Genomic DNA, 22,558 nt, shown 5'->3' with positions numbered 1-22,558 from the left:
TTAAATATGTAAATTTGATTTTAAGTCTGTTCATGACCATAGACAGTGCAAAGTTAATGTTAATGGAGACTTATCAAATGAATTTCCAATGAACACCGGAATACTCCAAGGGAATGTGTTGTTACCAATGTTGTTTATCCTCCTCATGGATTTTGTAATGCGTAGAACAGTTGGAGATGGTGGAGAAGGATGGGACTGGATTGGTGATAGGAATTTAGCAGACCTAGAGTATGCTGATGATGCTGTCCTTGTTAGCAGAACACCACAGGATTTGCAATGCATGCTTACCAGAATGCATGAAATATCACACGATGTTGGGCTGAAGATAAATAGATGAAAGACAGAGATGATGAGAACGGTATATACAATGGAAAATGAAATATCATTGGAAGGAGAAAGGATTAATGAGATAGAATAATTCAAGTATTTAGGAACTATGATCTCCAATACAGGGTTTTTAGAATTAGAATTTAGTGAAAGATTGAAAAAAGGAAATCTAACAATGGCTAGGTTAAGTAAATTTTGGAAATCAAATCACCTGAAATCATATATAAAAATCAGACTATATATCAGTTTAGTGAGATCGGTGTTACTCTATGGATATGAGTCATGGTATGACAGTGAAACAATCTCCAATAGATTTAGTAGATTTGAGAATAAAGCCCTCAGGAGGATATTGGGAGTTAAATGGCAGGACAGGATTAGAAATGAAACTATAAGAGAGATTACTCGAGTGCCATATGTAGATGAGATCATGATGAGGGGTAGATGGAGGTGGTTTGGGCATGCTCTTGCACTCCCCAAGAGAGATTAGTTCACCAAACGTTCAGCTGGGCTCCACAAGGCACTAGATGAGTTGGAAGACCCAGGCCTACATGGCTGAGGAATATGAAGCGTGAAGTAGGGGATGGTGAATGGAGCGTGAAGTAAGAGATGATGAATAGAGAAGTATTGAAGTATTGAATTAAAAGCCCAAGATCGAGACGACTGGCGAAATCTAACCGAGGGCCTTTGCGTCAATAGGCGTTGGAGATTATGATGATGAAATATATTCTTCAGCTTCTGCTACCAAGTTGAAGATTTTAGATTCCATTCACCATACTAACATCAGATTAGCTACTGGTGCTTTTAGATCCTCCCCCATCCCTAGTCTTTTAGTTGATGCAGTTGAGTGGCCTCTGGAATTATATCGCCAGTCTACTATGATTAGATATAGGCTACAGAAGCTTCCTAATTCACTTTCATTTGAAGCTGCCGATAAAGAGAATTTCTTTTCTTACTATGAGGCTCACTCTACATATCCAAAGCCTTATGGATTCGAAGTGAAGCAACTGCTAAATAGCCTGAATCTTTCCAAGAGCGGGGTGCTACCTTTTAGGTTATAGGTCACCCCTCCTTGAAACTTCCAGAGATCTCCCTCTGTAATAATTTTACTGGCTCTAAAGGCAGTATGGTAGATAGAGAAATGCTGTCTACCTTTTTAGAACACGCAGAATAAAGCAGGGACAGTGGATTTATATTAACGGATGGCTTTAAATCCAGTGCTGACATTGGATTTGGGGTGTACAATTCTTGTTTTAATTGCAAACGACCGCTCCCTTTAACATCCTCTATTTTTGCAACAGAGCTGTATGGTATCGTGACTGCTACTGAAAATATAGCAGTAATAAAAGAGGGTAATGTTACCATTTTTAGCGATAGCAAAAGGTGTTTTGCAGGCACTGACAATTTTTAATCCAACTAACCATTTCGTTTAAAGAATTTTAGAAGGGCTCTATATATGTTGCACTGCAGGTAAAGAAGGTAAGTTTTGCTGGGTCCCGGGTCATGTGGGTGTGTCAAAAAATGAAGAGCCAGGCATATTAGCAATAGAGGCAGCAAACAAATTACTTTCTGGAAGATACCTTCTTCCACGTAATGACTTATTGCCTCTTATTAAAAAGTCTCTTGATGATATCTGGCAACGTTACTGGAATTCTATATACTAGAATAAGATTAAAGAAATAGCAAATGCTATACCTCCATGGAAGTACGGTACTATGCCAAGATGATGAGAAACTTCCCACTGTCGCCATAGAATTTGCCACACACGTATGACTCAAGAGTTCCTGACAAGTGGAATATGTCAGCCATTTTGTGATGATTGTTTGGTTCCCCTGACTGTTAGGCATTTACTTGCTGAATGGCCTAGTCTTGGGGATATCAGAGAACTATTCCTCTCTGAAGCTCGTAATGAGGATGGCAGGTACCTCCTCAAAATTCCTGGAGGAGACGTTTTATATAATGCCAGTGGCCTTTTCAAGTTTATATCTGAAACTGGCCTTCTCATTCGTTTTTAAATGATATATAAAGCTTTGAATGTTTTATTATAAATGTCTTTATTCTTTTCTGACTTTTTTTTCTTGAATTAACCATTCGTTATTAATTATACTCCCATCGGCATCAGTGACCATTGATGTTATGATGCCACATAATCAACAATCATTCATTAATTCTTGGCAATGCGATGGAACAGGCAAATAGTTTCTTCGCCTTTCTGTTTTGCGTTAGTGAATTCTAAGTGATAGACTCAAAGGTTAATCTTGTCAGAGACGTCAACTTCCGATGCAAATAGAGCATCCGTAGGTCGTGGCAGAGTGTAGTGTGTTTAATGGTGTTTTCATACTGCTGATATCATGTTATGATTGTTAGTAGGCATACAAAATAATCTGTATGACAGAAAATAAGTTGGAGCTGTAATAAAGACAAACACGTCAGCGAAGTTAGTAAATACGGAACTGCTTTTCTTCATGTGTTGCATGTTTAAATTATGTTCACATGATACAAAAATTCTCTTCCGTAGGTTTTTCAAAGAAAGATCTTACTTATAGCTCAATAAAAGTATTTATGGTAGTTACTATAATTTTTTCTTCTTTTAATAAAATTATCGAGAAGTATGTAGTTTTGTTGCTTTCTGTAATACTTTGCTACGTAAATAATAGAATGGACATTAACTTTGTATTTATAAAGATAGTATTGATTACAATATATATGAAGCCAAGACAGAAAAGTAGATATGTTGCAAAATCCTTGCAGAAAGTTGGCGGAATACATTAGGTATGTACTATTTTTGGTTCCAGGTTCCTAACTGTTGTAAAACATGTTTGCAGGCACTCTACCTACTGCTAGATAAGTGCAAAGCATCTATACTGAGATTTATGGGCCATAAATCTGAAGAATTTTTTTTGAAATACCAAATATGTTGACAAAATTGATAGCAAGTTAATATTCTCCCTTATTGGAAGGTTGGAACTGATAAATGTAAAGCTACAGATTTTCATTATACTTAATGCAACGAGAAATGGATGATAGGGGAGGGCTTCTGATCTTTAACAATTTCCCCCACTGGTGCCACATCTCCACTGATTACTAACTTGACTTTTTCCGCAACCCCACTCCACCCTTTTACCCCTGTCTTTGTGTTTCTTTCTCTTTCTGTTATTATTATTATTATTATTATTATTATTATTATTATTATTATTATTATTATTACTAGCCAAGCTACAACCCTAGTTGGAAAAGCAAGATGCTACAAGCCCAAGGGCTCCACTAAGTGAGAAAAGGAAACAAGGAAATGAATAAATGATGAGAATAAATTAACAATAAATCATTCTAAAAACAGTGACAACGTCAAACAGATATGTCCTATATAAACTATTAACAACGTCAAAAACAGATATGTCATATATAAACTATAAAAAGACCCATGTCAGCCTGGTCAACATAAAAACATTTGCTCCAACTTTGAACTTTTGAAGTTCTACTGATTCAACCACCCGATTAGGAAGATCATTCCACAACTTAGTAACAGCTGGAATAAAACTTCTATAATACTGTGTAGTATTAAGCCTCATGATGGAGAAGGCCTGGCTATTAGAATTAACTGCCTGCCTAGTATTACGAACAGGATAGAATTGTCCAGGGAGATCTGAATGTAAAGGATGGTCAGAGCTATGAAAAATCTTATGCAGCATGCATAATGAACTAATTGAACGATGGTGCCAAAGATTAATATCTAGATCAGGAATAAGAAATTTAATAGACCGTAAGTTTCTGTCCAACAAATTAAGATGAGAATCAGCAGCTGAACACCAGACAGGAGAACAATACTCAAAACAAGGTAGAATGAAAGAATTAAAACACTTCTTCAGAATAGATTGATCACCGAAAATCTTGTAAGACTTTCTCAATAGGCCAATTTTTTGGGTAATTGAAGAAGACGCGGACCTAATGTGTTTCTCAAAAGTAAATTTGCTGTCGAGAATCACACCTAAAATCTTAAGTCTTTCAAATTTCTATTTATATTGGCGTAGTTCCAAATTTGTACTCAAAATTTTATAAAGTTTTGTTCCACACTATTTAGGTAAAATTCAAGGCGTGTTTTCTGTATCAAGTTTTCCCTCATCAAAATTCATGGTTCATGGTACATGATCATGCGGGGGACTCCCACACTCATATGCAGACACTGCCGCTACAAGCTCTTGGGAATTGGGATGGACCAATCAACTGCTTCACGCTCCCCATATGGCCCCCTTTATAGTCAAGCTAAATCAGCTATTGTCAAGTCAACGTTTACAGTATATACTTCTTGGAAGAGAGAGAGAGAGAGAGAGAGAGAGAGAGAGAGAGAGAGAGAGAGAGAGAGAGAGAGAGAGAGAGAGGGGAGAGAGAGAGACCTGGAATAATATCACAATCCTCAGATAACTAAATATATAAATATATGATACTTCAGTTTTTAGCCACACAGGAATTAACTACAAAGAAATAGATGAGTGTTACCCTTTTTTGGGCGTTTCTCTGTATCACTAGTGGGGCATAATAACTGAAGTACCAATCAACTAAAACGTGAACAACATTGCCATTGTCTAGGTGCATTGTTTACTTTTCGGAGACTAAGGTTGGGTTACTGACCATGTGTTGTTTGTAATCACTTGTGGGAGCTTTTTTGTTTTATTTACGATGTAATCATTTGCAGGCAATTGAAAATCAATTATGAGTTTCCAAGTATATATGCATCACTTCCTGGATGTTTTCAACAACATTCTTCCCCATCTTCCTCAGTCTCATAAATGACAGCTGTTACAAAAAGGCATCTCCCAGGGAGTTCAATGTATTTAAAAATTTAGTGTAACGTCATCTATTTCGATAAATGATTAAATTCAAAACACTCTCCGCTCACTACATAGCTGATGTTGCTCATCTAAAAGTAAAGAAATAATCAAGATACTGAACCTCGTGATCAGCATGTGCTGCATGTAGGCTACTTCTTGTCAGCTTCAGCCTTCATATAAACTTGCAAGAATGTTTATTTGAAAGCATTTATTTGAGAGCAAAGTGAGACACCACAAAGAAGAGACAATTTGTCGAATGTGATATAAATTATGGGTAATTATGATACTTTAATTTCACGCCAATTACATGAACCATATATTATTCCATATAATATGTTCACGTTTTAGTTGATTGATACTTCAGTTATTATGCCCCACTAGTGATACAGAGAAACGCCCAAAACAGGATAATACTCATCTATTTCTTTGTAGTTAATTCCTGTGTGGCTAAAAACTGAAGTATCATATATTTAGTTATCTGAGGATTGTGGCGCAAACCTATGGTAAGCAGCTCTTCTAGGAGAAGGACACTCCAAAATCAAACCATTGTTCTCTATTCTTGGGTAGTGCCATAGCCTCTGTACCATGGTCTTACACTGCCTTGGGTTAGAGTTCTCTTGCTTGAGGGTACACTTGGGCACACTTTTCTATCCAGTTTCTCTTCCTCTTGTTCTGTTAAAGTTTTTATAGTTTAAATAGGAAATATTTATTTTAATATTGTTACTATTCCTAAAATGTTCTATCTTTCCTTATTTCCTTTCCTCACTGGGCTATTTTTCCTGTTGGGGCCCCTGGGCTTATAGCATCCTGCTTTTCCAACTAGGGTTGTAGCTTAGCATTTAATAATATATACATAGCCTATATATATATATATATATATATATATATATATATATATATAATAATAATAATAATAATAATAATAACAATAAGAATAGGGAAGTGGGGAATATGGGGAAAGGAAGAGATATGAATTATGGGGGATCCTTGCACACCAACGGAAAATTTTTATTTGAGTATTTACATAGAATTTATATAAATATTTATTTCTATAAATGACTAGCTAAAGAGAGTATTGATAATAAGAAAGCCTTTATAAAAGTATAAGGTACCATAAAAAAACTAACTCAAAGACGCTAAGTAACACGCAAGCTAGAAGACAAAGGGAGCCCTTTCATACATTAACCTGCTTTACTACTACTACTAAAAAGTCACTATTTAGAAAATACACAAACCCAACTACTGTATATACTGGGCGGGACTGGACTGAAGATCTCCAAAAATAAAACAGATTAAGCATCAAAATTGCAGGAATTCAAGGATATAATCATAAAAAAAATACCTTTACTGTCTGGTTCACAGACAGGGAATCAATGTGAAACAAATTAAACAGCTGGCCGGTAGTCTATCAACTCGGGACTCCAAACACAAGAGTGCAATAAAGGCGAGTCAGGGAGCCTTTGCAGTTCGTTGGGACTAACTAAAACAACATTTTATAAGAGGAAACAGACAAGAACACCACCTAATCTAAGGTTTCCCACCTAACCTAACCTAAACTAAATTTTTTTAATGAGGCGCATTTGCACTGATTCGCAGGGGGTGCCCTTTTGGTAAAGTTTTACTGTATTACAGATTCTCATTTCGAACAGAAAATAAGTGTTTTCCTGTAGTAAATAACGTGAATTGACCGAATTTGACCTTCATTTCAACCGCACACCAACAGAACAACCAATTCGAACTGGTTGCTGTTATTACGGATGAAATGAAGGTGAAAACTGGGTAAATCACGTTATTTTCCACAGGAAAATATATATTTTCTGTTAAAATGTCTAAATGTAGTGTCTTTTATTATATATATTTCGTTGAAATGCATATATATAATGTCTTGTTTAAATTCCGTGTCACTTCACTCACGTATGTACTGCAAACGATAACACTAGCAACGTTACCAATGATACACAGCGTTATCAACGTTACGGTGATACACAGCGTTACCAACGTTACAGTGGCATTGCTAACGTTAGCAACGCTACGGTAATATTATCGTGCATTTTAAAGAATTTTTCCATATAACCTTTACACAATGTATAAAAAAGTACAAAAAGGTTACAGAACCTAACAAACCCACCTAACCTAACCTAGAAGTTCCCAGGTCACAAACCCAATATAATGCCCGAAACCCCGAGTTCCCACTGGTGGTCCCCCATTATCGTAGGATATAGATATATATATATATATATATATGTTTACTTCTGAAACTATTAATTTGCGACGGAAACGAGTGTCATTTTCGAAGAGAGCGTAATTTTTTCTATAAGAAAAAGTAGTTTTTTTCCTAGGTTACATTGCCCTGTAATACAGTAAAATAATACCACCCTGGTAAGTTGGGATTCCTGATCTCTGATTGGTTAGAGTCATCTTGTCCAACCAATCAGTGATAGGAAACTTTTCTGAGCTAAAAGGGCACCCCTGTGAGTGGGTGCAAATCTGCCAGGGTCGACCCCCTTACACTACCATGTTCTTAGGTTACCCTGTCCCAATGAACTTAATTCAAACTTAAGACAATTTGACCCACAGTGATTGAACAACTTAGCCTGCAGTCATCGTACAAGGTGTCCCAAGGATGATGAATCTATTTTTGAACGATTTAATGGTCAAGTTAGAGATAAAAATGGGATTATTGTGTTTTATTGAGGTTGTTCATTCTTTGTACACCATTAGAATTTGTAATCAGTGTGATATGTTTGATATTCAATGTTAAGCTTCTTCAGTTGAAAACACACACACACACACACACACACACACACATATATATATATATATATATATATATATATATATATATATATATATATATATATATATATATATGACAGATCAAGCTAAAACATTTCTAGTGAGCCAAAGTTGACAAAGATTTACACTTTTACCTGTAGAATAAATGAAAATTTTATTGGCTCTCATTATGTATATTTTTCTCCTTTTTATAGTAGTGTGTTATAACAGCGTTGGATGGATCTGACAGAGTACAAAATTTCTAATGTAAGTAAATACTGTAGTGCAATTGTATGTTGGGTTTGGTAATCAAATAATAATTTTTAAATTTACTTATAACTGGGATTAATTCACTCCTATGTGAATATAGACCATGATCATTTAGTAAGAGCATGACATCAGTAAAGCTTGAATGGCTGTTAAAGTTTTAACAAGGTAGTTATAGCTACTGGCAAGTGGCGGGTAACCCCCGCACACGGCAGTCTACTAGACTGTCACTTTTGACTTAGGTCGCAGGTTGTACTGATGTACTCATGCTGCTTCCTTTGGCTATATGAATCCTTTTCATTTTATCTGTGCAATGAATGGAGAAATGCTCTGATATACGAGTGTGTCTTGGTAAACCTGGGCGAAAATGGGGTGGGATTATGTCAACACATGGTGTTGATCCTTACCTGCTTTGTGCTTTTTGCCGTGAGCATGACTATTTGCAGTCATTACCTTGTGATGAGTGCTGGTAGCCTCCTCTACAGTGGGTGGAGTTCTCCAAAAAGAGGAAGAAGTCTAAGAGAGATTTTTTGGTATAAGATGTGGAAACGCCTAACCTGATTCTTAAAAAATTCTACAGCTCCTTTCCATCTGGCTCTGCTCGGCCTGCTGTGTCTCCCTTGGATTCCTCTAGGGCTGGGTTCTCTGGAGAAATCTTCTGTGAGAAGGAGACCTTGACTCGCTATCTTAGTGTTACTGTACTTATGGAAACCATAAGTATCACCTTCCCCTAATGAAGGTAATACTCCTGCTTTTGCCTTAAGATTGGTCTACGCCTGATTATTTGTATCATGACCGTTTACCATGTTACTGTGTGGTGATCAATCCTATCGTGATTGGTAACACAATCATTCTCCTCATTATCCCCAGGTCACCATGGCTGCTCTCACATGCTTACATGTGCGGAAACGAGATTATCTGTCATATGTATCTTCCTCACACAGCCAGTCCATGCACCAGGAAGTTCCCATGCACTTGTATAATAGGTACAGAAATAGGTGACCATCCAGGACCCCACTCGGTGCTTGTAAGTCATTGGGCAACCTACAGCTATGTGGAGTAAAGCAGTAAGTGGTAGGAGTCCTTCAGGATGGATACCATCTGCCCTTCATAGACAATTGTCTTCCCCTCATTTGCACTAAGTTAGCATTCTAGAGTTAACCTACGAAATAGTTGAAAGTTCTAGCCTTGGTAGCAGAGCTGAAAGCGATGGAGGAGAAGAATGTGCTTGAAATCGTTCTCTGGGTTTCTATAGTCAAATATTCCTGGTGGCAAAGTCGATGGGGGGTTTGAGACCAGTCATTGATCTCTCTTTGCTGGATACGTTTGTTTATCAAACTTCGTTCAGCACAGAGATGGAAAGTACTGTGTAAACTTCCATCAGCGAGGGAGTGCTCACTCTGTCCTTAGCTTAGCTTGGTCCCCACTTGAATTCTTGAATTGGATACATCTTTTGAGGTATCTCGACTACTGGCTGATCCTGGCCTCCTCTGAGAGGCACTTGCTACTGGGTCAAGACAGACTGCTTTCCTTTTACCATGATCTGGAATCATGATCATTATTTGTGAACGAAAAAATTTGCACTTGTTTTTAAAAGAAAGCATTTTAGAATTACCATCGCATGATGATAAGAAATTTGTTTAATCAGACTAAACTCTAATTTTGATTTTTCAGTTTAAAGCACCACGATCAGACAAAATTAAATTTCCCTTTACTGTCAGCCAGTTCAATAAGCTGTCTTTTTTAAATATTAAACTTAGCCGGTGAATATATAATAGCTGACGTCTCCGACGGCTCGACAGATTCCAAAAACTCGCGAGCGATCGCCATGAAGGTTGCGGGTGTGCCCACCAGCGCCGACTATCGGCCAGATACCGCATATACTTGTAAACAGCTCCAGTTCTTCTCTGTCGGTTTCATCGACAAGTCGATTCCACTCGCTTTATGACCTCGAGTTTTCTACCGAATTGATGAAGTACTTGGTTTTGGTTTTATTGCTTTCGCCGTGTTGGATTATTCAATACTATCCTCAAAAGAAATGCTTTTGAAAGGAGAGTAAAAGTGTTTTGCCCTTGCTTTTTTATCTCTGGTTTTTCCATAGAGTAAAGATGGCCGACCCTTCCCTCAGTGTACGGAAGTGTGTTTTAGGCTTTTAGTAATTATTTTATCACGTTATAAATTATTGTTGATAATTATAGATTTTCCTCTATATATTTTATATCTCACCCGCCTTTATTAGGCCTCTTCGATTAGCTTTCCATTTATACTAAACATCAAGATAAATTTTATGTTTTGTTTATATGCGGCCTTTACCTATTCCTCCCCTAGTCCGAGATGTAGGCGGTCCTAACTTGGAAACCGAAGTTATACAACGTTGAGCCCATTCAACTTTTATTTTCGTTAAGTTTAAATCATTTGCTCTGTAAGAGTTATGAAATGAATATTTTTTAGAAAATATTTTAAGAAAGATATTCTTTGAATAGTCTTCGTGCTGTTTTTTCAAAGATGAACTAACGTTTGGTTTATTTATGCTACGCAGTTTGCGCTCTATCATTACGATAGAGAAAGAGAGAATCACGGTTTCACTTTGCAGAAAGAGTAAATCGATTTTGACGTTTTGTTCATTCTTCTTTCAAACTGAAGTGTTTTAAATACTAATTTAAAGGAACTTGTTAATTTTCAATTTCTTAGTCCTTTCAGTTTTTTCCTTTGGTCAAATAACCTGTTTATTGACGAAGGGTGAGTGGGCAATTCTCTTGTGTGTGACAAGAGAGAGAGACGGAGAGAGAGAGAGAAAGAGAGAATGATCCGATCTTTATTCTCGTCCCAAGTAAGGAGTTTGGGAGCGAGTAACGTTGTTCTCGATTCAGTTTTTTACTCGTCCCAAGTCTCTGTACGGGGAGAAAGGATAAAACGTTTTTAGTTTTTATTCTCGTCCCAAGGCACTGTACGGTGAGAGATTGAAAACGTAGTCTTTAGTGAACTAGAGTTTAGCTCCTCCCCAGTCACTGATCCTTTTTAACTTTATATATTTCCGTTTTATTCGATATATATGTATATGTTTTTTTGATTTTTGCATGTGTGTTTCATTTTGTACTAATGTGTTTACATTATACGACTCATTTGGCAATTATAACCTTTTGATGTAAGGGAGAATTGCGTGCTTCAGGTAGATATCAGTTTTATTCATGCCTAATGTGAAATTATTGAAAAATACGATATCAGTGAAGTGAGTGCTAGAAAACATGTGCTGTGTTGCGGAGGGTTCGTTTGTTCGTGCTTGTCACTTGCCTAGTCCAAGACCTCTTTCAGGCTCCCATGCACCAGGGAGAAGGAATGTCGTAGGACCTAAGGGAGTGAGGAGTGTAAACCAACGAACAGACGTTCCCTCAAAGGTATCAGACGTTGCTCGGCAAGCACGTCCTTGCCATAAGACAGGAGAGACAAAGTTTCTCCTCGTCATCCGAAGACTTTTCGCAAAAGAAACCTTGGCGCAAGGTTTCTAGACCCTTTAAGCGAAAGTCAGTCCCTTCAGGACAGGTCCAGCGTCCTGGCTGTAGCCATGGGGACAGCTCTGACCCTTTGCAGTCGTCGGAAGACGGTTCGCCTATTAAACGCAAGCGTAACACGTGGTCCGAGGGTCGCGGTAAAGGCAATGTTTTGCCAACACAGACGTTACCGTCGTCTCGGCCCGTTCCGACTCCCGTTGATCCTAAATGGGTTGTCCTGCAGGGCATGCAGACTAAGCTTGCCTCCCTTATGGAGAAGTATGACGTTGAGCAGGTTCACGATGAACCTTTGCTTTCGAGTCGCCGTTACGCTAAACGAGACTCTGGCCGTCAACCGCCCAAACGAGCTTTTACTCGTCCTTTTGACGTTATGAAACGTGATGTCGGTAGTTTGTCACGTCAGTCACGTGACTTGGATCCTCACTCGCTGCAGTCCCGTGTTGACTTTCAGCCGCTGCCGCAGCCTCGTGTTGACGTTCAGCCGCTGCCGCAGTCTCGTGTTGACGTTCAGGACGTTCGCCAACCAGCTCAGTTGCCTTGTTTTGACGTTGAGCGTCAAGCACCGCAGTCAAGGGTTGTTTTGACTGCTCAGTTTAGGCAGTCAAGGCAGTCTCGACTTGACGTCGAGCGTCCATCAACTCCTGTTGTTGTTGCTGGTCAGTCCTTTCAGCAGCGACATGACGTCGCTTCCTTGACTGCTACTGCTGCTCCTTTGCGTGTGGACTTGCCTGTCAAGCATTGCCACCGCGGCAGGTCTCTCCTTTTCATGAGACTCGGCAATTGTCGGACGAGGTTCCTTCAGATGAGGAAGTTGCTGATCCCCCTCCTACTGATATTCCTTTGGGGACTTTGTCAGACGGAGAGGAGCCTAAAGCTGCTCAGCCCTCTATGGACTTTAAAAAAATCATGCTGATTTTTAAGGATCTTTGTCCGGACCATTTTGTAACTGCTGCTCCTCGTTCGCCTTCGTCAGAGTTTACACTAGGCCTAGCTACTTCGAAGCCGTTGTTTTCTAAGCTAGTGCTCTCTCACTCTTCTAAGAGAGCTTTACGTTTGCTAGGCGACTGGTTGATCACCAGGAGGAGTTTGGGGGAGACAGCCTTTGCTTTCCCTCCTTTTAAACTGGCTTATAGAGCGAGCGTCTGGTATGACACGGGAGAAGTTCTCGGCTTGGGAGTTCCTGCCTCTGCCCAGGGAGACTTCTCAAGCCTCATAGACTCTCCCCGTCGCCTGGCCATGAGACGCTCCAAGATTTTATGGTCGGCTTCAGAGCTAGACCATCTCCTGTTAGGAGTTTTTCGAGCGTTTGAAGTTTTGCTGTACAATTATGTCATGCATGAACAAGGCTATCAGGGATGGCTCCAATGATCTGACAGCCACGTTCTCTGCAGGAACAAGGCTATCAGGGATGGCTCCAATGATCTGGCAGCCACGTTCACTGCAGGAGTACTTAAGATGTAAGTGCGCTCAATGTGTTCATTGTCAAGACAAACTTCACGATGAAGACTACCAAATCTGTCTTGGCAGCATTAAGGGAAGGCGACTGGATGGTCTCTCTCGACCTTCAGGATGCATACTTCCACATCCCGATTCATCCAAACTTTCAACAACATCTGAGGTTTGTGGACGGGAAAGTAATGTACCAATGTCGAGCACTGTACTTCGACCTCATTCCTGCTCCTCTTGTTTTTACAAGGCCCTTGCAAAATGTAGCAAACTTTCTACATTTTTTGAGGATTCAGAGCCTCCCTTTATTTTGACGACTGGCTAATCAGGGCGTCGTCATTATATCGCTGTCTGGAGAGCCTCGAATGGACATTAGACCTAACCAAGGAGCTAGGTCTCATAGTGAACGTAGAGAAGTCGTAACTTACAGTACCCCATCCCAGACTATTCTTTATTTGGGAATGGAGATACAGTGTCTGATTTTTCGGGCCTTTTCGTCTCCCGCAAGAATGGAACAAGCTCTGTTAAAAGTCCTTCACTTGCAAGAGAAAAACAGTTGCTCTGTAAGAGTTTGAACTAGCCTCGTGGGAACTCTTTCATCGCTGAAGTAGTTTATCTCTCTGGGGAGACTCAACCTATGCCCTTTCCAATTTCACCTAAACCATTGGAACAAGGAGAAGGGCTTAGAGAGTATCTCTTTCCCAATCTCCAACTCAGTCTAGACATGTCTGACTTGGTGGGACAGCAACATCAGACTTCGAGAAGGTCTTTCTCTTGCGATCAAGAACCCAAACCATGTGTTGTTTTCAGATGCATCGGATTTGGGTTAGGGAGCTCCACTGGACAGTCTGGAATGCTCGGGTCTTTGATCCACGGATCAGAAGGAACTCCATTTAAGGCAAGTATCATCTCTCCTTTGGCGAGATTTGTGCAAGGAAAATGAATGTCTTGGCGGACGGCCTCAGCAGAAGAGGACAAGTCATCTCCATGGAGTGGACGTTGCATAAGACTGTGTGCGAGAAGCTATGGATGACATGGGGTCAACCCACCATAGATCTTTTTGCGACTTCTCTGACAAAGAGGCTCTCGACTTACTGCTTTCCAGTTCCAGATCCAGAGGCAGCCCACATAGACGCTTTCCTGCTGGACTGGTCTCACCTGGACGTTTATGCCTTTCCACCTTTCAAGATCCTAGACAAGGTGCTGCAGAAGTTCACCTCTCACGAAGGGACCAGGTTGACATTGGTTGCTCCACTCTGGCCCGCGAGAGAGTGGTTCACAGAGGTACTTCAATGGCTGGTAGACGTTCCAAGGAGTCTACCTTTAAGGATGGATCTCTTACGGCAGCCCCACGTAAGGAGTCTTCATCAAAGCCTCCCCGCGCTTCGTCTGACTGCCTTCAGACTATCGAAAGACTCTCAAGAGCTCGAGGATTTTCGAAGGAGGCAGCCAGAGCGATTGCGAGAGCTAGGAGAGCATCTACCATCAAGGTCTACCAGTCGAAGTGGGAAGTCTTTAGAGACTGGTGCAAGTCATCATCCATTTCCTCTTCCAGTACCTCTGTAGCCCAAATTGCAGACTTTCTCCTGCATCTGAGAAATGTTCACTCCCTCTCTGCTCCCACTATTAAGGGCTACAGGAGCATGTTGGCTTCTGTGTTCAGACATAGAGGCTTAGATCTGTCCAATAATAAAGATCTCCAAGATCTCCTTAAGTCCTTCGAGACCTCTAAGGAGCGTCGTATGGCAACTCCTGGATGGAACTTAGACGTGGTCCTAAGGTTCCTAATGTCCGACAGGTTTGAGCCATTACATTCAGCCTCCCTGAAGGATCTCACCCTCAAGACGCTTTTCTTAGTGTGCTTGGCTTCGGCTAAAAGGGTCAGTGAGATCCATGCCTTTAGTAAAAACATCGGCTTTTCTACAGATAAAGCCACATGTTCGCTTCAGCTTGGTTTCTTGGCCAAAAATGAACTGCCTTCTCGTCCTTGGCCTAAATCTTTTGATATACCTTGCCTATCAGAGATCGTAGGCAACGAGCTTGAAAGAGTACTGTGCCCAGTTAGAGCTCTTAAGTTTTATTTAGCTCGTACCAGATCCTTACGAGGTGGATCTGAGGCCTTATGGTGCTCAGTTAAGAAGCCCTCATTGCCTATGTCTAAAAATGCTTTATCGTATTTTATTAGATTTTTAATCCGAGAGGCTCATTCTCACTTGAGTGAAAAAGATCGTTGCTTGCTTAAGGTCAAGACGCACGAAGTAAGAGCTATAGCAACTTCCGTGGCCTTTAAGCAAAACAGATCTCTACGAAGTATTATGGACGCGACCTTTTGGAGGAGCAAGTCGGTGTTCGCTTCATTTTACTTAAAAGACGTCCAGACTCTTTATGAGGACTGCTACACACTGGGTCCATTCGTTGCAGCGAGTGCAGTAGTGGGTGAGGGTTCTACCACTACATTCCCTTAATTCCAATATCCTTTTAATCTTCTCTTGAAATGTTTTTAATCTGGTTTTGGGTTGTACGGAAGGCTAAGAAGCCTTTGCAATCCTTTTTGATTTGGCGGGTGGTCAAATGTCATTTCTTGAGAGCGCCCAGATTAAGGGTTTTGATGAGGTCCTGTTGTATGGGTTGTCGCCCTGGATATAACAGCTCCTGGGAGTCTTTCAGCATCCTGAGAGGATGGCTGGGCTTCGTGAGGAAAGCGGACTAACAAGGCAGAGTAATCGTCAGAGTCGGCTTCCTTACCAGGTACCTATATTTATTTGGGTTTTGTTATGATATAACTGTCAAAAACTCTAAGCATATACGCCTTTATTGTATTAATACTGGTCTCTACCCACCACCATGGGTGTGAATCAGCTATTATATATTCACCGGCTAAGTTTCATATTTAAAAATGATATGTTGATTATAAAATAAATTTTTGAATATACTTACCCGGTGAATATATAAATTAAAGGCCCTCCCTTCCTCCCCGATAGAGACCTAGGGGACTGAGAAGAACTGGAGCTGTTTACAAGTATATGCGGTATCTGGCCGATAGTCGGCGCTGGTGGGCACACCCGCAACCTTCATGCCGATCGCTCGCGAGTTTTTGGAATCTGTCGAGCCGTCGGAGACGTCAGCTATTATATATTCACCGGGTAAGTATATTCAAAAATTTATTTTATAATCAAAATATCATTTTTTTTTTTTTTTTGGTGACCGCTGATTTACCGGAGTTCTAAAAAGGAGGGACGCAGATGTTTCCCAATTTTCCAGGAAAGTTGGACAAGGAAATGCCTCTGTGCTGGAAGCTATATCTCTTTCCTTAGAAGGAAAGAGACATCGAAGAGGAAGGTTAGCCATGACTCCCATTGTGAGGCTACTATCAAGAGTCCACACTCTTGATATGCCTTGATATGGGGAGACTATGCCATGTAGTCAGTATCAGCTGTGAAAAAAGCTTCAGCTGCCTCCAAAGACTTTTGGGGATCTCCAGTTGCTTATTCCTCTACAAAAGCTGTGGATAGTTCTCCACTCTTTTGTACCAAGCTTGGCCAATGCAAGAACGAGACACTAAAGTTGGCAGTCCCTTCCTCTACCTGTCGCAAGTATGGGATGCCTGTCATGCCATCTGCCAAAGTAGCAGCAACATGGAGCAGAGCAGTGGATTGTAGAAGTTCTTCAGGAGAGATACCACCTACCCTTCAAAGATCTTTGATCTTCCTTTACTTGCCCTCCAATGGCATTCCAGAGTTTCCTTCCAAAATCACCATTGAACAAGATACATCTCGTCGAAGAGAGGAAGGGATGGATCTAAAGGATACTGTATGTATGTCCAAACACTCTTCCTTCAGTTCTATAGAAATTACCTTTGCCTTTTCATTGGGTAGTAATGTACTAGTTCAAAGTCCCGGACTTTGGACTGTCTGCCTCTCCTCAAGTGTTTACAGGAGTGTTCACTCAGGTCTCAATTTGACCCTATTTGATCATGATATGTGTGTTGAAGTATCTCGACAACTGGCAGTTGCTTCAGGTTGAAGATTGACTACTTTCCTTTTGACGCGATTTGGAAATCATGAGAAATAGTAAAAGTAGAGTCTCATGCCCAAGCAAAAGATAAAGTATCTTGGCATGCTGAGACAGCAGTATCCAGTCTTCCCTTCAGAAGATTGCATCAGCAAGCTTGGGGAGGTTGTGGAACCATTATTGTTCAAGAGAGCACTCCTAACTAGGCTGTAGAAGTGTGTTCTAGAACATTTTTTCTCGTAGTAACTCATTTCACTTGGTCGTCTCAATCAGCAATCACTTCAGTAGTGTCTGAAGCGTCACTGGTTGGCAGCCAGCGATCTTCCTTCCCGTCTTGTTCCAGTGGAGCTGAAGGTACGGAACAATATTTCCTTGTAACTGAACAACAAAAAACCTCACCAAGGAAGTTGTATTCAACTCCCCACCTCCAGATATGCTTCTGTTCTCAGATGCATTCAAGGGAGGATGGAGGGCCTACCTGAGTGTCCAAATAATTTCAGGGATGTTGTGCCTATCATGTCGTTGGAAATGTGAGCAGCATTCCAAGCACTACAAGCTTACCAATAGAGTTTGATAAGGCACTCAGTAGTGCTGATGAGCAACAACACTACTGTCATAGCAGATGTCAACAAGGAAGGAGAGACTGTCTTGTACAGTCTTTGCAAGTTGTTGAAACAGGTACACATCTGGGCAGTGGACAACACTGTAGAGCCATCAATGAAATTCATTCCAGGGAAGAGGAATGCACTAGCAAATATGCGGAGTTACCAGTGGCAGGTTATAGTTTTGAAACAGTACTTTCATTCTCATGCAGCAGAAATGCTTCTTGCTCTTTGGGGATCACTGGCAATCGACCTGTTTGCCACACTGTTAAACAGAAATCTCCCAGCGTTCTATTTCCCTATTTCAGACCTATGGCAAATATTTGAGGATGTTGTCAAACATCTATGGGATCACCTGGACACCTGGTTTGCCAACTGATCAACTGATTGATCACACCAGGTTTCATGATGACTTGTGGCTCCGAGATGACCACATGACGAGTGGAATCCTAATCTGTTAGCACGTCTAGTCATGCTCCCAAAAGAACTACCCCATGGAACACACTTTTCAGCCACACCTTCAGAGGTACAGTACCTCCAGTCAATGAAGTGATTTGCATTCCATGGTTAGAGTTTATAGGATTCCCTGTGAGTGAAAGTTTTTTTTTTTTGTTAGAGACTGCTCAGGAGATGTTTGGGTACCTATAATGGTCCCCTCCAGTGTCGTTGAAGGGGTACTTCCCTGATCAGAGCAACTCCAGGTCAGATTGTAGACTTCCTCGTCCATAAATCCACCAATAGAACTGCCTCTCGGTTGCGGCTGGGAAAGACTACCACTCAACCGTGAGCACAGACTTCCATTTTAGACCTCTGCTTCTTGTAGGAGTTATCTATGGTCATGAGTTTCGAGCAGTCATGTCCACCCAGGGACCTCAGGCCCCATATTGGGATGTGACCCGTGTTCTCAAGTCTCTTATGTGTGCCCTGTATAAGCCTTTGAGATAAGCATCAGATAAAGATTTGACTCTATAGATGGTCTTTCGGCTTACCTTAATTTTGGCGAAGTAAGTTGCCAAGCGTTTGGTATCTCTTATGTCACTAGTCATTCTGAAGGATGGAAGGTCTCCTTTAATTTGTTTCTGTGTTTGTGGCCAAGACACAGGAGCCTGCTGCTAGGTTCAAGTCCTTATCCATCTTTTCTCAGGAGATGCCAATAGGACATCAGAATGACTGACCCTTTTGTCCTGCGGTGGCACCACATTGCTTCAATCCGAAGCTCCAAGAACACCATTTCTTTCTAGTTTTGTGAGACCATTATTTGTGCCTATACCTCAACCAGTGATGGGGTTGGAGGTGCAACTCTGGCAAGGGTTCACTTAATTAGGGATATCGGGTCCTCCTTAGCACTTGGCAAGAACTCGTCAGTGACCCAGGTATTAAGACAGGAGTCTGCTATGTTAGACATCTTTTACCTCCCACTACCTGCAGGAGTATACTGCATGTACAAGTCCTTGGGTACCTTTACCTTTGATTCTGTGGTGGCTACTCAACAGGCTATGCATCCAGCCTAGCTCGCTTAAGCCTAGAATGAAAGGTAGAATGACTGGCCTTCTACCCTTCTTTCGTGGTTGCTATGAGCTGGACCAGACGTCAGATGCAGGTGAGCTTGCTAACTTAGCCACCTTCCTTTACAGTAGCATGCATTAGGAAGTATCTCCCCTATCCTCTCAGGTGAGGGGAGGGATGGATAGAATGTATTTAAACCAATTTCTTATAGTAGCTACAAATACATCCAAACAACGTATCTCTCCTGTGACCGACTAACATTTATTCCAGGTGTAGACCTTACCTACTGCCTCTGGTATCCCTATGGACAGACTGTTCAGAGGTAGGTAGAAGTTGTTGATTTTGCTCATGTACAGGACAGGTGCTCTGACAATTCCCAGGAAAGTTACACTTCATGCATCAATAATGCTGCCTGTTCAAGGCCAAAAAGTAAAAAGTGCTAGTCTTGCTGAACCCTGCTACCTGTCGGTACTGTAGTTATAACCGCCTTATTAAATTTTAAATGTTGTTCCAGCTTTGCTGAGGTCATACACTAATCCTATTAAGGAATTTAGGTTTGCATAATTAGGAAGCATACAAATTAGTTGTAAAATTTGTGATTTCGTAATACTTTACTGTACTTATGCTCTTATTTTTACATTAGGCACCCGAGTGTGCATACTACATTCCAAACTTCATCACCGAAGAAGAGGAAAAGCAACTTCTGGGTAATATTTATTCATCCCCAAAGCCAAAATGGAAAGAATTATCCCATCGAAGACTTCAAAATTGGGGTGGACTTCCTCATCCCAAGGGAATGGTGACAGAGGATATTCCTTTGGTAGGTTTTGAAACATGTACAGGGAATACATATCTAAGGTACAATTTTGTAGTTTTTGAAAAGTTTCATTTATAAAAGAAATGAAAGCTATTATGGCTTGGTACTAGTAACATGTAGATTTTAAATATAAAACTTACCCGCTGGTTATATAAAAGAGCTGGTTATATAAAAGAGCTGAAGTCCCTGACGCCAGGGCAGAAATTCAAATCTCGCGCTATCGAAGATACACCAGGTGTACCAACCGCACCCTAGCGGTAGAACAGGTGGAACTACACACCAACTCCAGTTCTTCTCTCTGCCGTCATAGCTGACTGACATATAGAAGTTCGCTCTCGTGTTTTTACTCTCTTGGGAAGTTGTTTGGTGATGTACAACGTTCTTTTTTGAGTTTAAGCTATCGTTGATTAATTTTCCTTGGTTCTTATCTTGAAATCTTTTTGTTTGAGATTTTCTTTATTGTTTTTTCCCTTACTTTTTGCTTGTCGGTCTCTCACGTTAGCTTTTAAAATGGCCGAATCCTCCCCTGCTCAGCGTAGGTGTGTTAGTGAGGGTTGTCGTACACGACTTCCTAAAGGATCTATTGATCCTCATTCTATTTGTGTAAAATGTAGGGGTAAATTTTGTTCATTAGATGATAGGTGTAATGAGTGTCTTTCCTTAACTAATGATGATTTTGTTACTTTCGATCGTTATGTTAGGAGATTAGAGAGAGATAGAGTTAGGCGTAGTTCTTCCCGATCTGTGGATAGAACCTTACCTAATTTACCTGTTCCTAATCCTGTTCCTTCCCCTGTGGTGGTAGATCAGGAACCTACTATGAAGGACATGTTTACTGCTATTTTGTCTCTTGGTGAGAAAGTTGAGTCCTTAGCAGCCGATAGAAATACTATCTTTTCCGAGTTAAAGGTATTGAAAAACCGTGAGCCTATCGGAACTGTGGAAAGTGTTTCAGTGTCTGATGTGGTACCGAAGAATCGTGACTCTCTCGGTGTTGTGACAAGTGTTGATAATGTGTTTAGTGTTGCGGAGGGTGCGTCGACACGAGTGTCTGATGTGGTACCGAAGAATCGTGACTCTCTTGGTGTTGTGACAAGTGTTGATAATGTGTTTAGTGTTGCGGAGGGTGCGTCGGCACGATCTTGTCGTTCACCTAGCCTAAGACCTCTTTCGAGCTCTCGAACCCATGGGAGAAGTAATGTCGAACGGCTTAAGGGAACGAGAAGCATCATCAATCGTGCAGACGTCCCCTCGAACGTTCCTGTTGCCGTAGCTCAGGTCGTTCACCCTCATCGTAGGAAAGGTGAGGTTCATGCGTTATCCCCGTCTTCCGATGAAGGGTCGGGGAGTGAGATCTGGCGGCGAGCGTCGAGACCGCTTAAACGAACCCATGTTGATTCACAGCGTCGGGAATCGCCTGTGCGTCCAGGATGTAGTTCGTGGGGTTCACCGGAACGTTTCCGTTCTCCCAGCGCTTGCACTCCGGCCAAACGTTCAGATCACCGTGTTCGTGTGGATATGATTCCTTCCGATTCGGACCTTGTTACTATTCATGCACCTCCTCTTCCATCGGATTGGCTTTCTTCCCCCGAAATGCGTGGTGACATTGGTGCGAATCTTCCTTCTAGGAGTTCTGTTGATCCGAAATGGTCTGCGCTTTTGTCTATGAAGGAACAACTCTCGTCGTTGATGGATTCTTATTAACCAGGTGTTGGCGTTGTGTCTGGGCGTTCGATGTCAGACCAGTTATCGCACAAACGTTCGATGGTATCTGGTCTTGACGAGTTATCACTTAGACGGTCTCCCAGTCACAGTGTTCAACGCCAGGTTGATTTTGATGAGTCGCGTCAGAGAGTTTTGGTTGACCAGTTTGCGTATTCTGGTCGCGGGGAAGAACATCGGCGTCGACAAGTGGACGAGACGCGGCAACAATTTGAAGTAGTGGATCGCCCGCGGCAACAACTTTTGGACGCGTCGCGTCAAAACATTGGTTTACAGCGTCGACATCCTGACTACTTTGATCGTTCGCAGCAACAGTCCTCGGACTTTACGCGACCTCGCGGCGATCTTCAACAGTTACCTTCTGATTTCAAGCGTTCTTCTGTTCAACAGCAGTCGGATTCTAAGCGGTCTAGACAGTTGTTGGTTGAGGATGATCGTCTACATGTCCGTGTTTCGCATCAATCTACTTCTACTTCTCCCCATCCGATTGAAACAGATGTTGGCCTTGACAGGCAGTCACATCCAGACGTTGTTCCTTCGGTTCAGGCTGCGGCTGTTGCTGCACTGCCAGAAGACGAACCAGAGGAAAAGTCGGATGAGGATAATCCTATTGAGGAAGTCTCTGAGAATGAGGAGGAGAAGCATTATCAGCATGCTGTGGACCTTCGCAAGTTTATGCTTATTCTGACTGGAATTTTCCCGGATTCTTTTACCCCTGTGGCCCCTCGTTCTCCGCCTTCTGAATTCATCTTA

General features: G+C 41.3%; 1 protein-coding gene across 2 annotated transcripts in view; it reads left to right on the top strand.

The window, feature by feature from the left end:
- The first annotated feature begins 6,326 nt into the window (after positions 1 to 6,326).
- LOC137649453 (alpha-ketoglutarate-dependent dioxygenase alkB homolog 6) overlaps positions 6,327 to 22,558 on the top strand; it is a 67,876-nt gene continuing 51,644 nt past the window's right edge. Inside the window, exons 1-3 of one of the 2 annotated variants that reach the window (XM_068382445.1) lie at positions 6,327 to 6,594; positions 8,141 to 8,192; positions 19,910 to 20,086. In XM_068382445.1, coding sequence (XP_068238546.1) covers positions 8,163 to 8,192; positions 19,910 to 20,086 — 207 coding nt within the window. In that variant the 5' untranslated portion in view covers positions 6,327 to 6,594; positions 8,141 to 8,162. Of the gene's footprint in view, positions 6,683 to 8,140; positions 8,193 to 19,909; positions 20,087 to 22,558 lie in introns of both variants that reach the window. The other variant, XM_068382439.1, reaches the window with a different exon arrangement.

The sequence above is a fragment of the Palaemon carinicauda genome, chromosome 1 (assembly GCF_036898095.1).
Source record: "Palaemon carinicauda isolate YSFRI2023 chromosome 1, ASM3689809v2, whole genome shotgun sequence".
NCBI lineage: Eukaryota > Metazoa > Arthropoda > Malacostraca > Decapoda > Palaemonidae > Palaemon > Palaemon carinicauda.
This window is presented reverse-complemented; position numbering and strand designations above follow the sequence as displayed.